Here is a 24,491-nt window from a genome sequence, read left to right as displayed (position 1 = left end):
GATGAATTTAATTCCAAAGTATTCATTTTTTAAAAACTTCATTGTGTTCTTTTAGGAAGATTATAGTACATTTATCTGACTAAATCCAGTAAAAATACATTTTACCAGAGTGTTATAACAAATTTACCATTTCAGGAGTCTGAAAGATTGGGAATGTGACATCATATATCTAGTCATGTTAAATGGAATGTAGTGTGAACTGTATTTAACAGAACGAAGCAACCTTTGAGAAATTAGCTGCAGAACCTCTTTTAGTGTTCCCAAAAAGGAAAAGACAGTTCCTTAACTTGTAACAATTTTTGTCAGATTTCCTGATGTTTCTTATAATGTAGCTTTTTAATGATAGTCCTGGGATTATCTGAGTGCTAAACCTTGTATAATTCTTGTATGTAGAATGATTCTCCTAAACTAAGTATAACCACAGAAGATTGGTAGCTCCAAATCAATTGAGAAACATTTGGTAGCACTTTTAAGAGTAGCCTGAGGCAATGACCAGGAGTTATTCTGCTATCATTGATCCCTAAATAGTAATCGACCTCCTCGAATGACTTTCAGTCCAGTGAATACAGTTGGCATAAAAAAAAAAGTAATTGTAAAGAAGACGAGGGTAGTAAAATATGCAATAAAAGATACAATGCAGTTTTGTGGGATTGAACTTCCTAGTTAGATTAAAATGCCTCTAAGTATTTACCATTTGGAAGAAAATAAACTGTTTGGATATAATACATGCTCGCAACATATGGAACTTAATCTGGTTTCCTGAGCTAAATGCTTTCGGAAGTATCCTGAAAATTTTTGGAAATCTGAATTTGATCTAGTGTGTTGAATAAAGTACAATATTTTAGCAAAAAAGATGACTTTTCATGTGTGTTGTTGAAAGGTAAATGTACAGTTTAAGCAGTAAGTGGAAACTCATTAGGTTACTGAAGAAGATAGCGTTAATTGAACCTCAAATCCTTATCTCCTTAAGCTTCCAATTGAAAAAGCAATTTGACTAAATTAAAGGCCTTCTTACAACAAAAGAAGCAGAATAATTTTTTTGGTGTTTTAAGCAGGATGAATGAATGCTATTTAAAGTTCATAATTATCTGGTGACTGCTCCTCTTCTATCTTCCCCATTGGTCATATTTAATTAACTCTTGCCAGCCTCATTACTAGCACCTGGACCAATGTATTTGCTTGCATGTTTAAAGAGCATATTAGATAAGAACCTATACATCAGTGGCTTTTTCTTCATGTCTTACTAAAAGTCAGTTCCCTCATGTTTAAGTTTTATACTGTTTTGTTTTTTTTATAAACTGGGGGGGAGGACAGCCTTTAAGATATTAAAACAATTAATAGCCTGATTTAGGGCAATTGGAAAGTTTTCTTTTTCTGGAAATCACATATTTCATTCTGTCAAATGTTGCTTCCCTAACATCAGTTTCTTCATACTATAGGTGAGAATTACTGACTACAATTACTGACTAAGCAGCTTGACATTTTCTTCTGTATTCCAGGGAATACAATTTTTATGAGTAGCAGCATCAGATTTTTTCATGCTGTTGCACTAAGTCAAGACAGTCTGACAAAGCTTCACTGATGGAGTCTGAAGCTGATGGCACACATTGCCTTCAAAGTTACCTTAGGAAAGAATAGGAGGGTAGTAAGAAAAACAAAGGAAAAATTGTTCCCCAGTAGCCAGTCGGGAAGAGCAGTGATAGGAATTCCCTAGGGAAGCATCCTGTCTGATGCAGGAGATGACCACCCGACCACATCTCTCACAGTAACTGTGTCATTTTAACCGGGGGCCAGTTCAAGCTCTCCTTTGGTTGTTCCTGCTTATGGTCCTTCTGAAGTTGGTTGGGACACCCATAATGAAGGGCTGGTGTTTCACAGTGGGTGTTAAGCTTTATCCATGGGCATTATGGAGATGTGTACTGAATTTGCAAAAGACTATCACCTGCTGTGTTATTTACCAAGTCTGATACTACACAGAAGGTTGGTTTCGTTTTTCCATGGCAGGAAAAGTTTTAGTAAATATTCAAAATTAGAAAAAAAATGGAAAAAAAAGCTCTCTTTTGTGGTTAGAAACAATATAGGCAGAAGCAAGAAAAATTGATTAAAATCCTGACTCGAAAACCAATAACAGTGCTTAATTTGCCTTTTACATCCATAATGGTGTTTGGAGGAAACATTAAAGGAGTGATTAGTTTTTGCAGGCTTGAAAGTTGTTCACCATGTTGACAGGTGATAGGGTTCCTATTAATGATCTGAATTTTGGAAAACAAGGGTTTGATTGATGGGTTATGTGCTTTGCTCTTGTTTTGACTATGTTGATTTTATTCCTTTAGTCTGTGATCATTTTATTCCTTTATGACAGGTTCTAGAACAAACCTCTATAAATACGAAACATTTAAAAAGAGATAATTTCTCCTTTACTCTCACTCTTGAGTTACCTACCAAGAAACCATTAAAAATTTTTGCACCTCTAGGTTCCACTTTACCTGCCAGATCCTTGGATTTTCTGTGCATTTTACCACTATGTACATTATCAGCCATTTTGTGCTTTGTCCTGTATTTTACCCAGACCTAGAAATCACCAACCAAATTTAATCAATTCTTGTGAAGTCACTGCTTTAAACTGTCAGATTGTTTTCTGTGAGGATTTCTTGATTTTTTTTCTTGCCAGATATCAAGATAGTGTGGCATCTCCTGTCCTTTTTTATCACAGAGACCATCACAGTTTGGGCTGAACTTTCAGCTCAACAATTTAGAGTGGATGGAGAATAAGGGAAGAGTTGAAGGGAGTGATCTTGGATATATTGTAGAATGACCATTAAAGAAAGAGATGTTATTTTCTAGACTAGTAGACTGGTGTCTTAACACTGGAGTGGCTTTACTTCCACTGTTGTCAGGTGTGCCTTCAGTTCTGATAAGCAACAAGTTATGCTAGACTGGAGTCTTACTCTACTTTTTTTGCTTTCTTGGGGAGTTGAGGGTTTGGTTTTGTTTTATGTTTTTGTTTTTTTGTTTTGCCAGGGCGCTTAGGTGTTTTAAGTTACAGCTGTCTTAAAAATCTACCTATTAGATACTTCTTAAATAAATTTGACTGATGCTAGTATTATAAAGCAAATATATACACAATTAAGAAAGAATAATGTGAGGGTTTTGTGCTTGATTTGGCTTTGATTTGGTTTGGTTTTTGAGTTTTTTTCCAGTGTAGTGGTCTGTAGCATTGTGACAGGTTTGTTTCAACCAAGGACTTATAGTGGGAAGAGGACAGTGTTAATCTAAGGCTTAAGAGTAATGGAAGAGGGCAGTGAGATCCCTAGAAATTGCCAGTCACTGCCTAGGTCACCAGTGGCCTTCTGTAAAGGAGTATTTCTGCATTATATGAAACAAAATGAAATGCAAATAAAGGAGCAGTTTAATCCTCTCCGGTTGCAGATCTGATTGTAGTTTCTGAAAATGTGCATTTGATGGTGGATATTAATGATACAACTGCTGATAGTTAGTGATTATTGAAGATATTCATATTAACCCATCTCCCAAATTAGACTCTAGTTTGCAATTTAGAAGTTTCTCTCTTTTATTCTAGAACACATACAGCTTTCTATAAATTTTAAGTATTAATAATAAAACAACCCAATATAGTACAAAGTGATTGTGGTTCTGTTTTCTGCTCCTTAAGGTACTGATTAAAGAGTCTTAGAACAAACAGATTTGTGGGAAGATTTACTTGGCAGACTCTTGATTTTCGTTCTTGTCCCTCTTTTTCCATTTCTACACTAATAATAAAATAAATGTGGACACATTACTGAGCTTTGCTTAGGAAAAAGGACTTGAAAATACATTATAGCTGAAATATCAGCTATAAAGAAGGACATTGCAGTTCTTGTTGGTTTTTTTTTTTTTCTTTAAGATGTCAAAAGCAGGTGGTATTCTGGAAGACTTCATCTGCTTGTCTTTAGAAAAACACACCTTGCTTTCCAGATACTTTATCCTCTTCCTCCTAACTTGTGCTTGTCACTCTTCACAAAATATTTTGTGTCTTGGCACTCAGGGCTTTGTTTCATTTATCTCAGTTCACCCAGTTGGCTTCAGGTTCAGCTAAACTTCTCTGGAATACTGTGCAGGTATCCCGTTACATTTCAGCTGTTTCTTTATTTTCACCTGACCAAATTGTAGAACACCTACATTTTTACTTATTCTGTCTGTAGATGTGCAGCCTCATACAGAAATCTACAGTTTTAATTCCAACCCCTAAGCTCATTCTATTCATCACGTCAAATTCTACAGTTTGTCTTCAAAGCATAGTCATATAGTCATGTATCTGTTTTCAGTACTGTCTTTTCCACCTGCAAGAACCATATTAGCCTGAATCTTTTTTTTTTCCATTTCAGTGTATTTTTTTCCCCCTGTGTGATTCTAAGCCCCCTATGGAATTCTCCAGGATATTTACATGGTATATGTGCATAACACAAAGGTCATGTATGGAACTTCTGATTACTTTAATGTTGATATTCTTTGGAATCTAGCTGTATTTGTATTAACTCCTCACACACCTCACCAATTTAAACAGCCATTAAAATATAGTGCTACATAACATTGCTATTCCTGATATTACTAAGGAGTATCTGCAATATATTGCAATCACTATTGGATCCCTCTATTTCTGGAGTGCTATGCAAAAAGTATATTTTGTGAAAGGAGTTTGGTATAGTGACGATGTAAGTGGATTCACTCAGTGGCAAGTCAGATGATTGCAACAGAAATTATCCATTAGGATATGGGAAAGTATCCAGAAAATACAGTTTCACTGTATGATGAGCAAACTATTTTCACTCCAGTGTATTTAGATTTTTTCATGATTTGTAATGGAATTACCATTCTGACGTTTTTCATTGATCTGTGGCTGCATCAAGTGGGAACTTTCACCTGTCTGCAAATACTCTTCAATAGACATTTTGCTGAATTTTAATCATTCCCAGGACTATCATGTGACAATACCAATGCTAGTGCAGAAGCAGCAAGAAAGTTTATAAAAAGATGAAATCAGTATGGAAAAATCATCACACTCAGATCTGATAACAAATGAATTATTGCAGCAGTGCCCATAAGTGAGTTTAGTCTGTCCTCTGTTTTCTGAAGACTGAGGGCAAAAAAAAAAAGAGACATAATGAGCGTGATTGGGCCCTGAACTCTCTAAATTGGATGCTATGTTCTCTGAAACCTGTATGAGTGAGGAGCAAGATGCTTCAGCAAAGAGCTTAAATATAAGCTGCTGAGAAACACAATAGTGTACAGCTAAAAAGTTATACTTCCGTGTATTATAAGTTTTTTGTCTTTATTTTTCCCCATAAAGTTTAAATCCACTGATTAATTCTGTGTTGCTGTATGGGTTGGATGGCCAGACTTGTCTCTCAAACATGTTTTTTGCCATTATTGTACCTCAGTGTGTAGTAAAAATAGGACTGCGGGGATTCTTACTGACTGTTACTGCTGGTCCTTTGAACTAGATCACTTTTGTGTTTGATAGTATATATTGTTTTATCCTTTTATCTCTTAGTTATTTTGTCATTTTTATTTGTATAAAGAATATTTAAATATATTATGCACTCAAAGGAGAAATCACAAAGGTAAGCACTCCAAATTTATAAAATGCCAGGATTGTTTGCAACTGAAGTCCTTATTTTTTCCCCTTGTACAGATGTCTTAATTACCTGAATTATGAGAAATTATGAGAATCCTTTTTTCCCCTTGAACACCATCTCAATGATTTACATGTATCCTCTCACCAGTGTAGACATAGTACTTCATAATTTCTAAGTGTTGTTTATATTGTTACATACAACCTGGTATGCAAAATGCTCCTGTAGCACCACATATTGCTACAATTTTCATTAAATTACTAATGTATGATATAAGCACAGCTTGCATTCGTGAACAATTCAAGTTTGGGTTTAATGGCAAGTTTCTTTGAATGAACATTGATCAAAATGTAATTGAAACATCTATATAAAATAAACCTTTTACATAATTTTTTTTTAGCAGCATTTGTAAATAATTATCCTGCATTTCTACCAGATAAAAACCAGTATTTGAGCAAAGAATAAATTGAAGCCAAAAGGTTAAAAAGGGTTGACCACAAAATTCTTTAAATCCACTTTCTGGAAAATTGATAAGGAGTGGTCAAAATTACAAAAAGGTGGAGTACTCAGAACTCCAAAATTAGTTTATTTCAGTGTTCATAACCGCTGTAAAGGAAACTCTGTATTTTTGTGTCTTGTGCAGATACAGAGTTTAGACAAATAATACAAGAGTTTCTTAGCATTTAAACAAATATTTTCATCTTTGCAGAAAGACAAGGAAGACCAGTGGCTAGAGAAAAAAGTGCAGGGTAGTAGAGACCACATCATCTTAGAGCACCTTCAATGGACCATGGGTTACGAAGTACAAATTACAGCTGCCAACAGACTGGGTTATTCTGAACCAACATTGTATGAATTCAGCATGCCACCAAAGCCCAACATTATTACAGGTGAGTTTATTTCATAGTGTTTTCTCTCTGTGAATCATTTCCTACTCATAGTACACTAATTTATGTGGTCGAACATAACATTTGAACGCTGAAATCTTTAACTGAAAAAAAGCTGAGCCCCAGATGCTATTACCTTCAAAGACTCGATTCAAAACCCTTAAATGGGACCCCGTCTTCCACTTTTCTCTTACTAACCAAGGAATTTTTAAGTATAGAAGAAAGATTGAATCTTTAACCCAGATGATGGCAGTTAACAAGCAATATAGTATTTAAGATATACCTGCTATACATTTTTAAGTTGCCTCATACTGTCTATTGTCTGTTGTAAGCAGCTTATTTAGTAGAATTTGATTTCAGTCCCCTCTCAACATGTGCTTCAAGCTCCACATGTAATAAAGGTGTTTAATTTAGTGTCTGATGAGGTTAAGACTTCGAATAGTCTTGCTTAGATACTGTCTGAATTACTCACCCTAATATGTTGACCATACAGACTTCTATGAGGCCTGTTTACCAGCTTTGAAATCTATAGAAATGTTGTTCATATTCTTAAGTCTGTAAATAGGAATGTTTGGAATTCTAATTAAGAAAATTACATTGTAGTTAAGAGTGAGTGTCAGAGTTTTAATGCTTCCCAATATGAAGTCTTTTTTTAATGCAACAACGCTAAATTATTTAGTTCAGAATAAACCTAAAAAATGATAATTTCTAAAGCATTATGGGTAAATTTATTTTTTAATTTTTAAATATAAAAATTTTTATAAATGTTATGAGGAAGAGATTTCAAACTGTTTCCTTCAATTATGAGCTGTTGTATTTAATAATAACTTCCAAATTAGATCAGTGTCATCATTACCACTTGAAAAATCAGTGCTAAATCCTCTAACATGATATTTTCTGTCTCCTGTATATCAAACTATTGGAGTATTAGAATCAAAGAAAAAACTTGCTGTATAAATATAATGGGAAATGTATTAAAAAATAAACTACATGTGCTTCAATGTGAGCATCTACTTGCATCTACCTTAGTACAGTGGCAATGAGTTTGAATGAGTCATGGATTACTGTGTCATCAGAAAAATTTGAAATAATTGGCTAATTTTTTTTGTCTGTTGTAAGTTTTCTTCAAATACATTTTTGCAAAAGTTTTCTCAAGATCTCTGCAACACTTTTAAGTATTTCATAGCAATTTTTTTTTATATTGGAAGCATTGTGATTTGTATTTACAAAAAAGAAAAGGCATTTGTAATTCATTCATATGTTCAGATCCAGTTCTAGTACAAATATTTGGTTTATGCACTTGAATTGCAGTGGAGCTGATTTGCATCTTGATTGAAATTCAGGGTCTCAATAGGTCCTGTGTACTTGTTTTTAAACAGACAGTGCCTTGTGATTGCCATCATTCAGAAATAAAATTTCACATGATTGATAAAGAAAAGGGGAAAAGAAGTGTAGGAAAGCTTATTGTCCCGAGGAAATAAAAATATTTGTCAAGTAGAAAAATAAGTAAAAAACTTGTTTAGGAAAATGGAAGGGATATACCATTTTTCAGTTTTTTATGTTTGAAATGAAAATCTTTCTTCTTTTGCAATGCAATCTAACTTCAGCCTGTTATAATTACATAAAGTATTCCCTATTATTGCCACAGCTACTGTAACAGAAACATGATATGCCTCTGTAAATGATAACATAGATGGTCTCTAGACATTCAAGTAGTAAGAATCTTAATTTAATTTCAAAAGAAAGATAGAACATTTTTCTCTAAACACAGTTTTATAGGCACTTAGGGGCTTTTTCCTCTCAGTGCTCTCCCATAACCTCTAAGTAGTTGTAAGAAGCCTGTTACACTATTTAACTTCAGGTCCTCTTTATAGGAATCATTACTGCAATTATGATTGTGGAACTAATTAGTTTCCTTGACAACTGTTTTCTGCAAAGCCTGAAAAGGGTGTGAAATTCCAATCATAGGAACACTCTGTAGGCAATTTTTAAAAGTATGTCAAAAGACAGAACCAGTGGAACATTAGTGTTCATATTCATGAGTCAGCACGATTATCTTGTTTTGAAATGGCATAATATTATTGCAATATAATATTATATATACACATAACATTGTTGCAAAAATACGAATGTAATCTATTAAAATTTGATAGATATTGTTTATAAAATGCTTAACTTTGAGCAGAAATATTATTTCTGATGTCAGTTAATTCTGATGATGCTCTGTTTGTCTGCTTTGAGACTTAGGTGCTAACAGCTAGGCACCTACAGCTAGGTTTGAAGAAGGACATAGGCAACAAAAATGAAACTGGGTAGACTTTTGAATGAAATCCACATCACCTATCCTGTGCTCACTTAGCAGCTGAGGATAACTGAGGTTCCCTTTCTAAATATTAATTTAATTATTAGAAAAGCCTCTAAGACTCCTGAAGGTTTTCATTTGTATTTGCCCAGATCTGTGGCAGTTCAGCTGAACTGTTTATGTCTTGCTCTAAATGTAATTAAAAGAGAAAAACAGTCTGTAGATCCTGTGTATTCAATCCCAAGGGAATTTTGGGATCCTCTAAGTGTCTTGATGGTTGACTATACCTAACATAATATTCTGGTGAAGATGTGTGCCAGCCAGTGCAATTAGTCAGAGAGAGATGGAGGCAAGGACACATTGGTTGTCCTTCGGTAGGTGCTTAGAAGGGAAATGGGAGTTGTCACAAGAACTAAAACTTTGGTTCTGATTGCTGCAGAAGAAGCTTGCTTATGCTTCCAAGAACCACTGGATACAAGACAGAAATAGTAATCCCTGAGGGCAGGAACTAGAAGCCAAACCTACAGTTATGTGACTATGCCATTCCCGTGGACAGTGAATCCACAGCTCTGCTTGCTAGGGAAGTGTGCAGGTACCAACTCCTGGCTGGCAGTCAATTCCATAACACAATATGATTTTCCTTTAATAGCCTTAGGTCTGGAAAAGAGCTTGAGGCTGCAAATTACTGTCTGACATCAGCAAGGTGTATAAATGAGACAGACATTCCTTTAAATTTTCCCGTGGTTGGCCTCAGCAGCCTCCAACTACAGATCTACTTGATTTCGTGGTGTCCGTTCCTAGGCCTGTAATATGATCTCCACTCACTGAGTCAATCAAATTTGTGATTAGTTCCTCAGAATTTGTAATCCTTTTAATGAAAGTTCTCTGGTTTTCTGAGGGTTTTATCAGTGGAAACTTGCACTGACTTTGAGAAATACTCAGCAAACCAACTTCTTAAAACACTGTGCTTTAAATAACTGTATGGATAAATATATTCAGGTATATATATATATATATTATTTTCTGCGGTCAGCATTTCTATATCTGTATTTCAGACTTTTCTTAGGTGTACGAGCAGGTATTTTAGAATCATGTTTGAAGAAAGAGCAGCACAGTCTTAAACGTAGTATTTTTACGTATTCAAAAATCTCACTAGGGATGTCAGTTGGCAGTACTTGCAGGCAGGTGCAACTCTTAGATCAGTGCACTTGCCTCTGAGTGAAGTCTTTATCCCATTTTAGTTATTGATCTCTGATATTTCAGAAAATTTTCATCTGGCTCCTCTACAGTGTTAAGCTTCCTAGGGATTCTCAAAGGAACAGTGTGCCTTAGGTCTTTATCTGTGTCAGGACAGCATGGACTAAACTCTGCAGCCATAACAAACACTCTAAGTGCCACCAGGAACAGCCAAACTCCATCAGCTCCCAGAGCCCATTTTTATGGGCCCATTTACTCTTTTTTCTGCAGGGTGAAGACAGAGACCCTGTCTTTGTACCCTGCAGCTTGTACAAAAGTGTCCAAATCTGCTGCCCTTCTGAGCCATTACTATTGCAACCTAAAAACACATCCACAGATTTACAATAAATGGATCTTAAAAGAAGATGAAATGGAAGGTGTTAAAAAGGGATACTTTCTGCAAGTGTCAGATATATTTTCAGAGATTAGTGGTAAAAAATTTATGCAGGTGCTATCTTCCAAAGGCTTTTATCCAGTCAGTGCTGTTACTTTGAAAGGCCAGTAAGTATATTAGAAATGGCTGCAAGTTGTGTTTTATCATAGGTTTTTTCTTCTTCATTATAAGTTAATAACTTGAAGCAATAGTGGGAAAATAAAATAAATAAATAAAACCCCAACATTTGGGGATAATAAGAACCTCTTAGATCTATTTTTCTCACTTTGCAATATTGGTTGGTTTTGACTTCCAATACTGCAGGAACTGTCAGAGTACTTTTTTATTCACATTACTGGAAGAGTTTTAATCCCTTGTATATCTCATTTATTTTTTTTCAGTGAATGTGTGTCACCATTCTTAAAATGATACAGTGATAGACAAAAGAGAGACAATAATATGTGGAATTTTCTCTCATCACCACTGGTAGCAAAGATGATACTCATCATGCCAAAAAAGATTTTTATCAATAGCTTTCACAAAAAGGCAGCTTTAGGATCTCCAGTGTTCTTGAAATGAATGAAAAATAAAAATAGCTCTTATCATTTCTTTAGCTATGTGTGTATATATTTGGGTTTGCCTTTGTGTATATACATTCTATGATGTATTTCATTGACAAAATAGAGCTTTTGAGCTATACAAATGGTATTTTGTTTGAATAGAAGCTGGCATAAAGTTTTTCATCCAGAAACTGAAAATTACTGAGTACAGCAAAACAGAACTAAGTTTCCCTGATGCTCACAATTTTCTTTCAGGGAGAGTCTTTTTATTTAATTTTGCTCTAAATTAAGCAGTTCAATGACTTTTTTTGGGGTGGAAATAAATGCTATATGATTCCATCTGTGTAGATGGAGTAGGTTTTTGTTCCTGTCACATCTTGCTGCCAAAGAGCAGACTCTCTTGCTGCAGATGCTCTCCTTCTCTCTCACATCCCTTCAACCCACGGGTTGCGTGAGACTCCCTGGGACATAGTTTCCCTACCTCTGAAGGAAACAGCCTCCCTTCTCTGGAAGAGTTGACTTGACCCTGACCATGCCTCAGCAAAGGGAAGCCAAAAAGCCCCCTTCTTCTTTCATGTTCTTTACTCCACCACAAAAGTATGTAACAATTGTTGACTTACCATACCTAGGAATAAACTTCCAAACTGAATAGTTCTTGGGTCCTTTGAAGCACTTTCATTAGATTTCAGATCATTTCAGATCTGTTTGAAATTGGATTTTTCCTGATTACAACCAAGCTTCAAGGTCAGGGTATCATTTAAAATCATGATTGCATGACCAAGGCCTCTGCTGTCATTTCCACTAACCTTTCTTGCTGCAAGAGCACTTTGCTGCCTCTTGTTCAACTCGGTGTCCACCAGGACCCTCAGGACCCTTTTCTGCAAAGCTGCTTTCCCACTGGTTGGTCTCTAGCCACAGGCTGGTAATCAGGGTTGCTCTTTCCCAGGGGGAGGACTTTGCACTTCCTCTTGTTCAACTTCCTGAGGTTCCTGTCAGCCCATTTCTCCAGCCTGTCCAGATCCCTCTGTGTGGCAACTCAGCCATCTGGTGCATCAGCCACTCCTCTGAGATTTGTGTCATCAGCAAAGTTGATGAGGGTACTCTGCCCCATCATCCAAATCACTGATGATGTTGAACAGGAGGGGGCCCAACATCTACCCCTGGGTTGGCTTCTGGTACTTATTCTTAGTTGTAGGAAAAGTTATGTTTCATCATTAAAAGTTACATTAGGAGAATTGTGAGGATTTGTAATCATCTTCTATTTTATTCTCTTACCATAGGAAAAAAGGTAGAATGGCTGCCAGGAGCTACTTGAGTCAGGACTAAGAGTCATTCCTTACGTGTGGCTTATAAATTACCTGTTTGAATCTCTGGGAAAAGACTGTAGAATTACATTATTTACCAGTTTATCAGGAATAATGTTTTGGTCTGATTTTCAGCCTGTGGTTTGTAACCACTCTGCTCTTCCATGTCTGTGTTTTTGTGTACATGCACAAACATCCATCAGTTTGTGGCTTCTAATAACTTTTGAATACAGTTGATAATTTCACTAAATTTTTCAGAGAATGGAGGCTTCAAAACTAATCATTCCTGAAATTTTTTCCAAAACAGTTATCTAAGGAAAGAAATAAGATTTTCTGTTGTTCAGTAGGCAAAATATTGCATTAAAACTTTACACAACTGTAATAATAAGAATACTTGGGGGAAAAAAAGTTTTAACTTTCTGACCCTTGTTCCTTACACCAATTTGGATAGCAACAGTAAATTTAAATCAAGGGGGAAAAAAAAGAAAAAGCACAGAAGTTTGAAAATATTTTCACAGGCAAAATTTCAGTTCCAAGGATCTAAAATTTTAAGGCCATAAGAACCTCTTTTGTAATGAGTCTGTGCATTACAATTTTACTAGCTCTGACTAGTTTGTTTTTTAGCTAAATCTAAAATGAAGAACAAAATGCAGTAGTGAAAAAGGAAAGCCTGGGGGATTAGTTCCTTTGCAGCTCTGATCATTTTCCCAAGGCAAAGAAGAGCTGCAGCATTACCCTTGTGAATTTACCTACATCATTTTCTCATAGGCTGAAGGATGTTGTAATTCCAAAATCAGAGCTTGAAAATGAAAACTTGTATCGGGTTTTTTGTTCAGATCATAATTCTGAGATAAAAGTGTAAAGTCTTTAGCGTATATTGCTGTGATGGAAGAATAAATTTTTAATTTCATTTTCTGAAGAGTAGAAGGATAGAGAGATGAAATATGTATTTGAGATCTCATGCTTTGAGTAAAGCAGTTGGTAGGAATCACATCAGTCAGATAAATTAATATCTAAAACTTCAGAAGGATGGCAGACCCCACAAAACCTATTTGCTTTTGTTTTGCAAACCATACGAGAATTTGCTGAGTAAGAGTCATTTCTCATCAAATCCTGAAGAGGATCATTGTTGAAAGTGATAGGGCATGTTCTTGCTGTAGGCTAAAACCAACTGTGTTTGCTCCATTCCCTGCAAAGACTAAAGTTGTTACATGAAAAGGGATAGAAATCCCTTACTAAAACTGGTAGAATTTATTCGAATTAATCAGAAAAGGAGACAAAAAGGCTTGCACTATGAAAGATGTCAATAGGAAAAAAATTACACTTTTTTTTTTAAAATCTAGTTCCTATGGTACAACTATCACAGCCATTAACTACCACTGAATAGCACAAGAGCAGCAATCAAAGAACTGGTTTGTATTCTCAAAATTTCCTCTTCAAAAGGAATTTAATTCTTTTTTTCTTTTACCATATAAGTTTGCTCATCTTTTTGAACTCTGTGAGGTGAAAAGAAAATCATCATAGATGCCGAATGTTGAAGCGCCAGGCCACACTTTAGAAATATGGTATTCTTATTCAGCTCGACTATTTGTTATAGATAATTGCCAGCATTATGTTGCTTTATAATTAAAATAACCCTGAGTGCCAATTAAAAGATGAAATAGTTAGGTATATACCCTAAAAATATTTAAAAGCTAAGTTGAACACTCATAATTTCTTTAAAAATGTGTATCATTGAAAACAGCGCAGTAGAAATATGGGTGAGGATGGGATAAAATCCATAGCTGCTCTTAGTTTATTTTTATTGCTGTCTTTTCTACTTGATAGTTACCTACACTCACATGTATGTTTGTGAAAGAATAGGGACATTCCTGTCATAAGAAGATAATGCATTGGTTAAATATTATGCATCCATGTCCCAAAGGCAAGTTTTCCACCCGATTATATTCAAAAAACAACAGCTCTGTGTTTTAAGCTAAATTTGAGGTGTATTGCAAAAATACCCCAGATTTATATCCTAAAACCTAAAGATCCTTTTATTTTGGGTACTGCTTACATTCTACATGTTGTGATCATGTACTTCTGGAAAGAGATAATTATTTATCTTCCACTGACCTTTCTCTTCAGACTCTGAGCTCTATAGATTGAGAGACATACCCCAATATGCTTCTGTTTGGATGTCAGAAATCATCCTCTCCACTGATTTCAGTTTTAAGCAAATCCTTTTCAATCTGAAATAATTATAATAAGGGACTGATATAATACATTTTAGTTTAATAGTTTTCTTCTGCTTACACTAAAATTTCTTAAAATTAACTTTTAAAAGTAAATTTATAAAGGCATAACCAAGATTATTGTTCATACTACACAAGATTTTCTACATTTCAATTTCTTTGGAAGTGTCTTTTGAAACAGTAGCCTAACAGTGATATTAGTCACTATCCATATAATTACTGTATTACTGTAGCTGGAAAAAAAATGAAATCCAGTCAATATACCATATTGCATAAACTTGACTGTATTATCTACCAAAAAGTTAACTTTTAATATAAATATTAGTAGAAAATATACATGCAAACTTCATATATTTCACCAGATTGCATCCAGATGTTACAGTCTGACTTGAATGTCTAAGAAACTACTTTGTTCCCACCTTGGTATTAAAGTCAATATCTAATTACCCAGCTGCATGTGCTAATTGCATTGGTCACTCCTATTTCAAGTGGACCTATGCCCAGGTTATTGATGCCACTTTTTACAGTTGCCCATTCTGAATGCCTACGATAATTCAGGTACAGATGAACTAATTAGCAAGGAGAAGCAGATAAACAAGTTTGTCCCTTCTTTAGCCCTGTGCATGAGGGAATTGTGTAATTGTTTACTCTTTTTCACAGTTTCTTCTTTGAGCCTGTGTGCTGTTGTTTGTCCTTGCTTTAAATAGTCACTGTTTCTGATAGATGTTACATGATGGTTTCGTGAGTTCCAAGCACCTCCAGCATAAAAATCACATGGAAGGTTGCCTTTAGATTGGGCTTGGCTGAATTGTTTTGAATCTCAAGGGGAAGCAAGAAACATGCTTCAGCTTAAGTGTTTAGATAAATTTTTTTAAAGATAGCCCAAAGAGTTTGCCACCTTAACTGCTGTGGAGAAACACATGTTGCTGCTATTCAGGTACACCTTTTCCACAGTTTACTTTATTTTTTACACTTGGCCAGAGCATTTCAATGGTTACCATTTCAACCACACTTTAATTTGATGTTTCTGTTAATGTCTTTCTAGTGATTGTCTTTGACACAATGTAAATATTAGGATTTTTTCTCTCTTTTTTCTTTTCCATTGTCACTTTTTTTTTCCTTTTGATAATCTCTTTTTCATATTGTTTCAACCTTTTCACTTCTTTTTCTCTAAAATTTACTTCTTTTTCACACTCTTGATATTCTGTAACAATTCTTATCCACACAGATAGATGCTGTGAAGCTACTAGACGTGAAAATGGAGGCCAGTCCCTGCAGCTGAATGCTGCTGTTTTCTCTCTCATTGTAGTCATAAGTTTCTGGGGCATGTTTTGATACTGTTGATAAGGCAATCAATATGTGTCCTTCCTTTTCCTCTTCATTTTATATTTAAGGGAAAATAGAGTCCTTAAAAAATTGTACTTTTCTACAGCTCTTCTAAAGTTTCCACTCCTAGTTAAGATCCCAAATAGTGTAATTGCTTCAGTCTGTATGTGCAAAATTCTTCATCTGGATTTTTGGAAACCGTGTGAGTTTTATGAAAAATTCAACAGATGCTTGACCCTTCAGTCTGACAGAACTTGGAGAATGAGACCTATTGAATTTGATCAATGTGATTTGATTCTATTTTCTGAACTATATTTTGATTATAAGAAATCCATGCAGAGACTTTACCATTGTGAGTCACATGGCTTTCCAATACACCATTGATTGATTTTGCATGAGAGCATTGTTGTTATTTATTATATTAATACTTTGCACAGAGTTGTCCTTGTACTAGTTCCTTCCATAATGAACTTAAAACTTTATGCTTAATAAAAAGTATTCAAGGCCAGGCTGGATGGGGCTCTGAGCAACCTGGTCCAGCAAAACATGTCCCTGTCCATGGCAGGGGAGTTGGAACGAGATGATCTTTAAGGTCCCTTCCAACCCAGGCCATTCTATGATTCTATACGTCTGTAGACACGTTTTCTTTCTAATGGATTTTAACAAACATTTCTTCCCCAATTAATTATCTAGGATTGCTTTAGTTCATAGTGCTTTAATTTCATATTCATTTCCTGTGCCTCTCCACTGCCATGCCTCAGCACATAAAAGAGGTCCCTGCCCACCAAACTCATTTCTTGTGACTGTAATGGTGCCACATTCCATTCCATGGCATCTGTTGGACTTGAAGCTCCGGGGGGGGTTAATTTTGACCTGCGATAAAAACAGAAAAGAGTATTTTTTCCTATTTTATACATTAAAAGCATGGTAACTAGAGCAATGTAGACAGAACCTCAGCAAAAAATTATTTTATTTAGTAAGAGTCTGTGAAGACTTTTTGCACATATTTAATTTTAAAATTTATATAGTTGTCTAAGTTTATGTCTTATTTCTCTGTTGCATACAGAATAATCTAAGAAAGCATTTTAAGGCAGAATTAAATATTTATTTTAAGATACTTCCCTTCAAATTGTTACTAAATATAACAAATACGATAAATAAACTGTATATGTTGATTTTTTTCTCTCTTATAGTTCATACCTTTTGAGATTTAATAAAATCCTGTAACTTTGAAATTAGTTGTTCAAATTTAAGTATTTATCTTCACCCAGTTACAGGATTTTCTTTTTTCTAAGAAATAATGATTATGATTATTTTTGCCGGTTTCAATTTATTTTTAGAAGACCTTACTTTAAAACATCATTAGTAAAACCTCTCCTCATCTAAAACAAATAATAAACATTTTAGATATTGGTCTATATCAGAAGTAAGATGTTTTCAGAATGTATGTGTGTAAATCTAAAGACTAATTTATGGACAGAAATAATTTTTAAAAAAATTACGTATTTAGTATAATGAAGTAGCTGGAATTCAAACAAATGCTATTTTAAAAATATTGGCTTTATTGTGATGTCTTGCTGTGTTAAGTGGAGCCACTCTTTCATCCCTGGCCCTTGCCACTCTGTTTTGCCACTTTAACCTAATGTAATGACATTATTTGAAATTAATTACACTGACATGTGCCTGGTAATTTCTATTCTAATTTTATAAGAGTAGAAACTTTGGGTTCCCAGTTCGAGTCATTCAGGTGAAAGCCTTTTTTTTCCCCACACAAATGTGAATATATGTATTGATTTTGTCATTTAGCTGTACAAGTGTTATTCTTCTAACATAATTTTTTTTTTTATGCTTAAGTGTTTATTGAACCAAGAGACAGTAAGTACGGAAGGATAGATTTTTTTTTTAATTAAAGTTTTCTCTTTAACTGTGCTGCAGAGGATTTGGAATTACTAACTACACATCAGTTACCAAAGACTTTCAGATGTGAGAACACATTTTCAACTGAGTAGAAGTCTGACAAGTGCTGTTGCTAATGCTAAATTTATTTATAGGGAAAGAATCACCTTGGGCAGGAACTTTAGCAAGAGGTGTAGGGTGGGTTTTTTTAATAATTTAAAAAATCCACATAGTGAAAAAGCTTGTTGTTATCATTATTGTCACTATTGCTGGTTACCACTATTGTGGCAACAAAACATAAGACTACAAGTACATCTCTACTTACAATTGGAGAACTGATGTTTGGCACATATGTAGTAAGTAGATGCTGCTTGTCCAAAGGGGGAAAGAAACCACTGACAGGGACTGGATGCATATAAGGAGACAGAATTTTCTTTTGTGGTCACAACAAAGATAATAAAGAGCTGTTCTGAACAGTAAAGAAAATCAAATTGCAGATACAATCACAACTAATGAGCACCTGCCACTGGATTAATCGGTCTTAAGTAAAACTTAGATTGTCTCACAAACTGAAAATTAAAATAGGGTCTCATTAAGGTTGCACAACTGGTATTACCTTATTTTGCAACATTTTCCTAATTTTCTAAAATTTCAAAGAAAGCTTTTCTACTAAATATTTTTTAACCTATTTTTACCTGTCATATACTTGTCTCTGTTCTTACTTTTTTGACAAAATAAGACAAGACAAGACACTACTTACAGGTATGTATAAAAGCAGAAAAATGAAAATTTCCATATCGTTTTCCTACTCTGGTTAGACATTTGAAGAACTCTTTACCAGCTGTAAATTCATTATCTTAGGAAGTCATTCTAACATTGTAGATAAGTAGACAAGATAGGAATGAGGGCGCAGAGACTGATCGACTGTGAGCTCTCCAAACATGTTGTGAAGGAGATAATGAGAAGCCTTGAGAAATTTTAGAAGCTAAATATACATTATAAATGACAAGTTGGCTTTTCTCCTCTACGTCACAATGCCAGTGGGATAAAGAGACAAATTTGGATCACTTATCTTTTTTTCCAACTGATAGTAGCTTCAGCTGGAAACTACATAAATTTCCTCCATTAAGTGAGAAAAATTTTAGGTCTGCTCCAATTTAAACTCTTCTGTGCTTTGCATTTTGAGGTTATCAAGCACTTTGAATGTGATCCTTTTCTTTTGGCCCTCCTCTTCCCATCAAAGTCCAAAGAGGATGAGTTAAACCAATATTATAGGGATTATGTGACAGCAGGGCCAGGCAGTTCTGGGCAGTGACCCAAAACCTCTGTAATGAGAAAGAAAAAGAGGAAGAGAATAATGTCCTTGGGTTGTCATGTGTCTCCTGAGATGAATAAATAGTACAGCTTTGTTTGTAGTTCTCTTTATGAGTGTTTCATAATTGTATCTTTAAAAACAATGAGAGTGAGATTATTTCACAATATTTTGTTCAATCTGTGGGAATATACAGAAGATTTTGAACTCCTGGCTTCTTACAGACTAGCACGAGGGAAAAAATGAACTCAGACATTTGCGAATTAAATCCATAGGTATAGACTGAGCAGCCTAAAATTGTAATTTAAACTGTATTAAAATGATAAATATGTTGTCACAAATTGAATTTAATATTCTGCTGACATTAGTACTTAAATGTTAGATAAGTAAATTTGTTCCTTTAAATGTAGTAGTTGTAAAACAGATTTTGGGTTTTTATGATTGACAGTGTAAAATGTTACCCTTTTTTTAACATTGTCACATATTTTGAAATGCTAATATTAAACTGTCTGTAAGACTGAAGTCCTAAAATATCCTGTGCTGAACTTATGCTTTAAATCCAAATTGGTGGCACAGAAACTTAAAAAGGGTAATGATTATTCTGTGATATAGCAGTATATCTCTAAGGAACAGTATTTTTAAAATGTTCTCGTTTACAACCTTTTGAGTCTAAGCCTGGCTTCTTCCCTAATGAGATTTTATGTGTTGTCTTTCTTGTTTCCAGAGTTTTGACAAGTTCCTAACATTTACAAATTATTCACAAATCAAAGTATTTACATAATGCAACTTCAAATGCGATCCTTCATTTATTGCAGTAAGGTTATTAGAATATAAATTGCTGTCTCTCTAAATAGGAAAAATATTGCCCAGAAATAGACACATATACTGCATACATTGAAAATAAAATATAACTTCTGAGTGGTTTTATGAGATGGACAAAACATACTATTACCAAACAACAAAATAACATTCCATTTAATTTTCTGATGAAGGTACAAGGCCAAGCACTGATGAAAAAAAAATATGACATGCATATGAAAAATAGATAGTTCAAAGATAAAGAAATATAGTTATTTAAGTACGTATGTAACCTTATAACCAATACTAAGTCGGTTTCCTGGGTGCAGGTTTCCATCATGCAATCCTCATTCACTCATTTTAATAGCTCCACTCAAAGGTTTATGCAAATGTAAAGTTAACTAATTAAGCCTAACAAAACAATTTTATTTTTTTTAAAATGTAATAGAGAGCCATATACAATTTGTGATTTTTCTAATAGTCTCCAATCTTCTACACATTGTCCAGTATGATTTCTGATTGCTCATTTCTTCAGAATTTTTGGGAGCAAAGGAGAATTTTCCTTTGGTATATCAGGCTTAATATGTAAGTGATGGAAACTCACAGGGAAAAACCTTTTCCTTTTAATGCCAATGACAACATCCTAATAAAGCTGATGATCTCAAGTATGAAGTGTAGAGATCTACCAACTTGGCCTGTCTAGAATCAGCAGCCATATAGAAACTGTGTGCTTGAGACCTATACTAGTTTTAGATATTTTATGTAAACTAGATCAAGGATCTGAGGTAGGAATATCCTCATTTCATTTTCATATGTTCTAAAGCCATGAGAAACTGTAGTAGTAATTCTTGACATCATAGTCCCATTATGTTGTATGATATTAACAGTTCTGTATATTTATTTTACATGTTTAACATTTCTGTGGAGGCAATTTTTAGTGCATATTTTATTTTCATATAATATTAAATATAATACATGTCTTAGGTGCCCTATACTACAAGCAAAGTAAATCTCACTGAGAATGTTTCTAAGAGCATTACAATTGAAAATGTATACAATGTACTAAAAGCTAATTCTGTGAAAAATACTGGAAACACTGCAGTGTCTGTAAGTTTCTGTTTTCAAAAACAGTGTGAAAGGCAAGAGAAAAAATCTGGATTCAAAGTAGTTTATTTTAATTTGTGAAACAATTATTTTTTTTTGTCTTTTTCATATTTCACTGCCATTTTGCTCCACTGATTTCTTTTATGCACGCAGCACTTGCTGTCATTTCTGCTTTTTCCCTGAAGAACCTGTGCATGGTGTAACTGTAATGTCCCTCAGCATCTTTCCAAACACAATGTCATGAAATGTATGTAACTTTGTGCATCTTTCATCTGTTGTTCAAATTTCATTTTAGTTTATGCAACTTCTGTCTTCATTTTTGTAATAAAGAAAACTGACTTAAAGCATTTCAATCTGTATTTTCTTTATTACTGATAAATGCTGGTTTGTGTTTTTTTTTTTTTTTTGTATTATCTGCATTATGTATTTTGTAACTGAAGAGATTTTTTAGCATTGTATCAACATTTTTATTTCAACAGTGTTTTTTCCAATAGTGAATACGAAACACCCATACACACAAAACCCAAAACAAAACCAAAAAAAACAAGCATCACAAACCCAAAAAAGTCACTAAAAATAGAATTCCTGAATTTTACATTTGGTTGATATTAGGTGGCTGCCATGCTACTGCACTAATGGAGCAAGTATGTGAAATGTCTGTGCAAATATGCAGCCTGAGCACATGATCCACACTTACTTAATCTGCCTGCTTGAAACAGTTGTATCCCCAAAGGCAGATGTTTTACTACTAGGAGAAACTATATTGGTACACAACTCTTTCGTACCAAGTAGAGCTCTGCTGGCAGTTGCAGTTGTGGCAATGTGACTGTTTCAAATAAAAACATGCACCATATATTGGCAGCACTCATAATATTAATGCTCTTTTTGTAGCTAATGATACAAAATAATTATATACTTAAACTATTCCAAGTGTTACTTCTCAAAACTGTTGTCTTTGAATTTACATCTGTCTTAAAGAAAATGCTGTCAAAATGCTGAAATACTTTATCAATTCAAATACAATCCCAAGATAGTTTGACTGTTTTTCAGGTCTCCCAGCTACAGTGCTCTGCCTGCAGCTGTCATCCACTATAAAGATGCAAAACTCTCTCAGGTCTCTGTGGTATGCTCACAGTATGATTTTGAATTCTCCTAAATAAAGCAATTAAAATAATTTATCCTTTTGTGTAATAGCAGTACTGAAACCACACATAATTGTGTGTTCTCAATACCCACGTCAATCTTAATTAATCTGCAGAGGTTCTTAGAAATTCCTCCAAGAGACGTTCAGTAAATCTGCTGTCAGTTGGAGTGGAGGAAACTGGGACACAGGAATTTGCTTCCCCAAGGCCTTCCAAAACCTGGGTGCAGGCCTGATGCCATAAACCCCACAGAGCTGCCGTGGTTGTGCAGCCTTTCCTCCTCAGTGCACAGGAGGGCTGGGATCTCTCTGCCCTCTCTTCTCTGAGGCTTCCCATAGAAGGAGGCAGCGGTAAAAACATACTCTTTACTACAGTGACTGAGCAAATACATGAAAAAAGGGGCTGTAATTACCTGATAACTCTTTAGGCGTATTAGAAATGCCTCTGAAGGCTTCTTAGGGATAGTTTGATGATGCCAGGAATATTGTTTTTTAAACTTTGTTTAAAAAGTAATAAACAACAGCTCTGGAGAATATTTTCCACAACACAGCACACTTTTTCTAGTAAATGAAGCCTCCTTGCCTTTCCCTTGTTATCCCTCAATGGCCACAGACATCGGCAGGAGAACTCAAGCTGTTATTTACATTACTATTCTTTCATTTAGCTCTTGTATCAATGTCTATTAAGACAACCTCCAATAAGAAATGATGTAAAGGGCCATTAGAGTAAATGAGAACTCAAGTCCTACTTACTCAGTATATCCCAAGAGAGTCATGATACAAGAAATTTTCCTGTAAAATTTAAAGGAAAAGAGTATTTTCAGAAAATTTGTTGGCAAGAGGATCTCAGTCATAATAAAGAAAAGCTCCCTCACTCAGATAAGTATCAGAACATTGCAACATTTCTGACAGATATCATTTTAGACATGCTTATTTTAGTAGATGACTTCTGTATAACTGATAATCTTGGTGGCACCCCAGACTCCTTTGACTGTGAGTGCCCATCTCTCTGTGTGTTGTTGTCTCTTCAGTCTATTCTTTACAGCTACTCTTGCTGCCAGTGAAAATCACTGAAACTCCACTGCCATCCAGCTCAGATTTCATTGGAAATGGGAGAAAATGAAGATCTGTCATTGTGGGTGGAAGGAAGTTAGAGGAAACCACCTTTTCAGTTAGTTACCTCAGAGTCCATAATACTGTCCCCTTATTTTTCAAAGCTGTGGGTCAAGTGTGTCTGTCAGAACATATTACTCAATTGTGCAGTACAGAGCACACACACAACCTCATGTGCTTGTACAGTGCCCTCAGCTGTATCTGTCCTAGCAGAGAGTTACAGGAAAAATCACTGAGGAAGAAAAAGCATTAAAATTAATGTCGATTATAGCCTTGTTAGCATCTTTTTGTATTAAGGAACGGTATAGAAAAGAATAATACTTACTGTCACATTCTCTTTTGCATCGAACGTTCCCCCAGTAAATGTTGTACAGAATCATTAATTTTTTACAAGTTGATGTTGCAAATGTAGTGATTTGTTTATTTAATTTGAAGGTAGACATGCAGCTGCTGGGCATTTACCTGGCTTAAAAACCCAGTTTATTGGTATAAATTGCTAAAAACAGGTGGTCTTTATTCCCTTTTGCCTGCCATGATTTTTATCTCAGTAAGAAACAGGAGTGCTTAGTAATAGGAAGCTCTTGGACAAAGCTAAGATATGGTTCCTCTTCTAATTTATAGTCTTACAGCATCATGCCAATCTAACTAAAAAAGCTGGGTACGTGCTACCTTCACATGCTACATTCTTCATTTGATGGGTGTCACACAGTCCTTGCATCCTGGTCAGCCAAAGTAAAGGAGCTGGAGCACAAAACAGCTCTGTCAAAGCCCTCTTGGAGATTTCCTGTTGGAAAATGAAGGAGGAAGATGCTTTGACTTGCAAAGCTGTGCAAGTCCCACAATATAGGTATATCCATTTTCAATACAAGGAAATGCAAAGCATTAAAAGGCAGTGAAATATAGGTATAAGATATAATGAAAAGCCATCATTTGAATATTTGCGATTCCCTGCCTCTGACACCTCATAGTTTTGTATACATATTGTATATATTTTTATATCTGGGAGGGACCTGTGCTACAGATGTATGTTACCTGTTTGGAATTCTGTAACATTTCTGATGAATTCTTTTGGTTTTGCCATTGTTATTTTTCTCATGATAGGCTGTTTTCCAGATGTGAATCCATTTGTCTGGGTTTTTTTTCCCATCTCTAGCCCTTTAGCTTGGCAGAGCTTGTTCTAGCAATGGTCTTGCCCTTCCACTGTCATATTATTAACTGGTAGAAAACAGCTCTTTAATTTTTTAGTACTGCATTATGATTGTTCGGATGCTC

At 34.8% G+C, this 24,491-nt stretch overlaps 1 protein-coding gene across 1 annotated transcript in view; it reads left to right on the top strand.

Annotated features, from left to right (window-relative positions):
• The window catches only part of NCAM2 (neural cell adhesion molecule 2), a 277,189-nt gene that overhangs the window by 231,420 nt on the left and 21,278 nt on the right, over positions 1-24,491 (top strand). Inside the window, exon 15 of the mRNA XM_051779598.1 lies at positions 6,343-6,523. Within this exon, the coding sequence (XP_051635558.1) occupies positions 6,343-6,523 (181 nt within the window). The remainder of the gene's footprint in view (positions 1-6,342; positions 6,524-24,491) is intronic.

This window comes from Manacus candei, unplaced genomic scaffold, assembly GCF_025592945.1.
Source record: "Manacus candei isolate 608988 ecotype Guabito, Panama unplaced genomic scaffold, ASM2559294v1 h1tg000014l, whole genome shotgun sequence".
Lineage (NCBI taxonomy): Eukaryota > Metazoa > Chordata > Aves > Passeriformes > Pipridae > Manacus > Manacus candei.
Note: the sequence above shows the minus strand (reverse complement) of the source record. Positions and strands in the feature narration are given on the sequence as shown.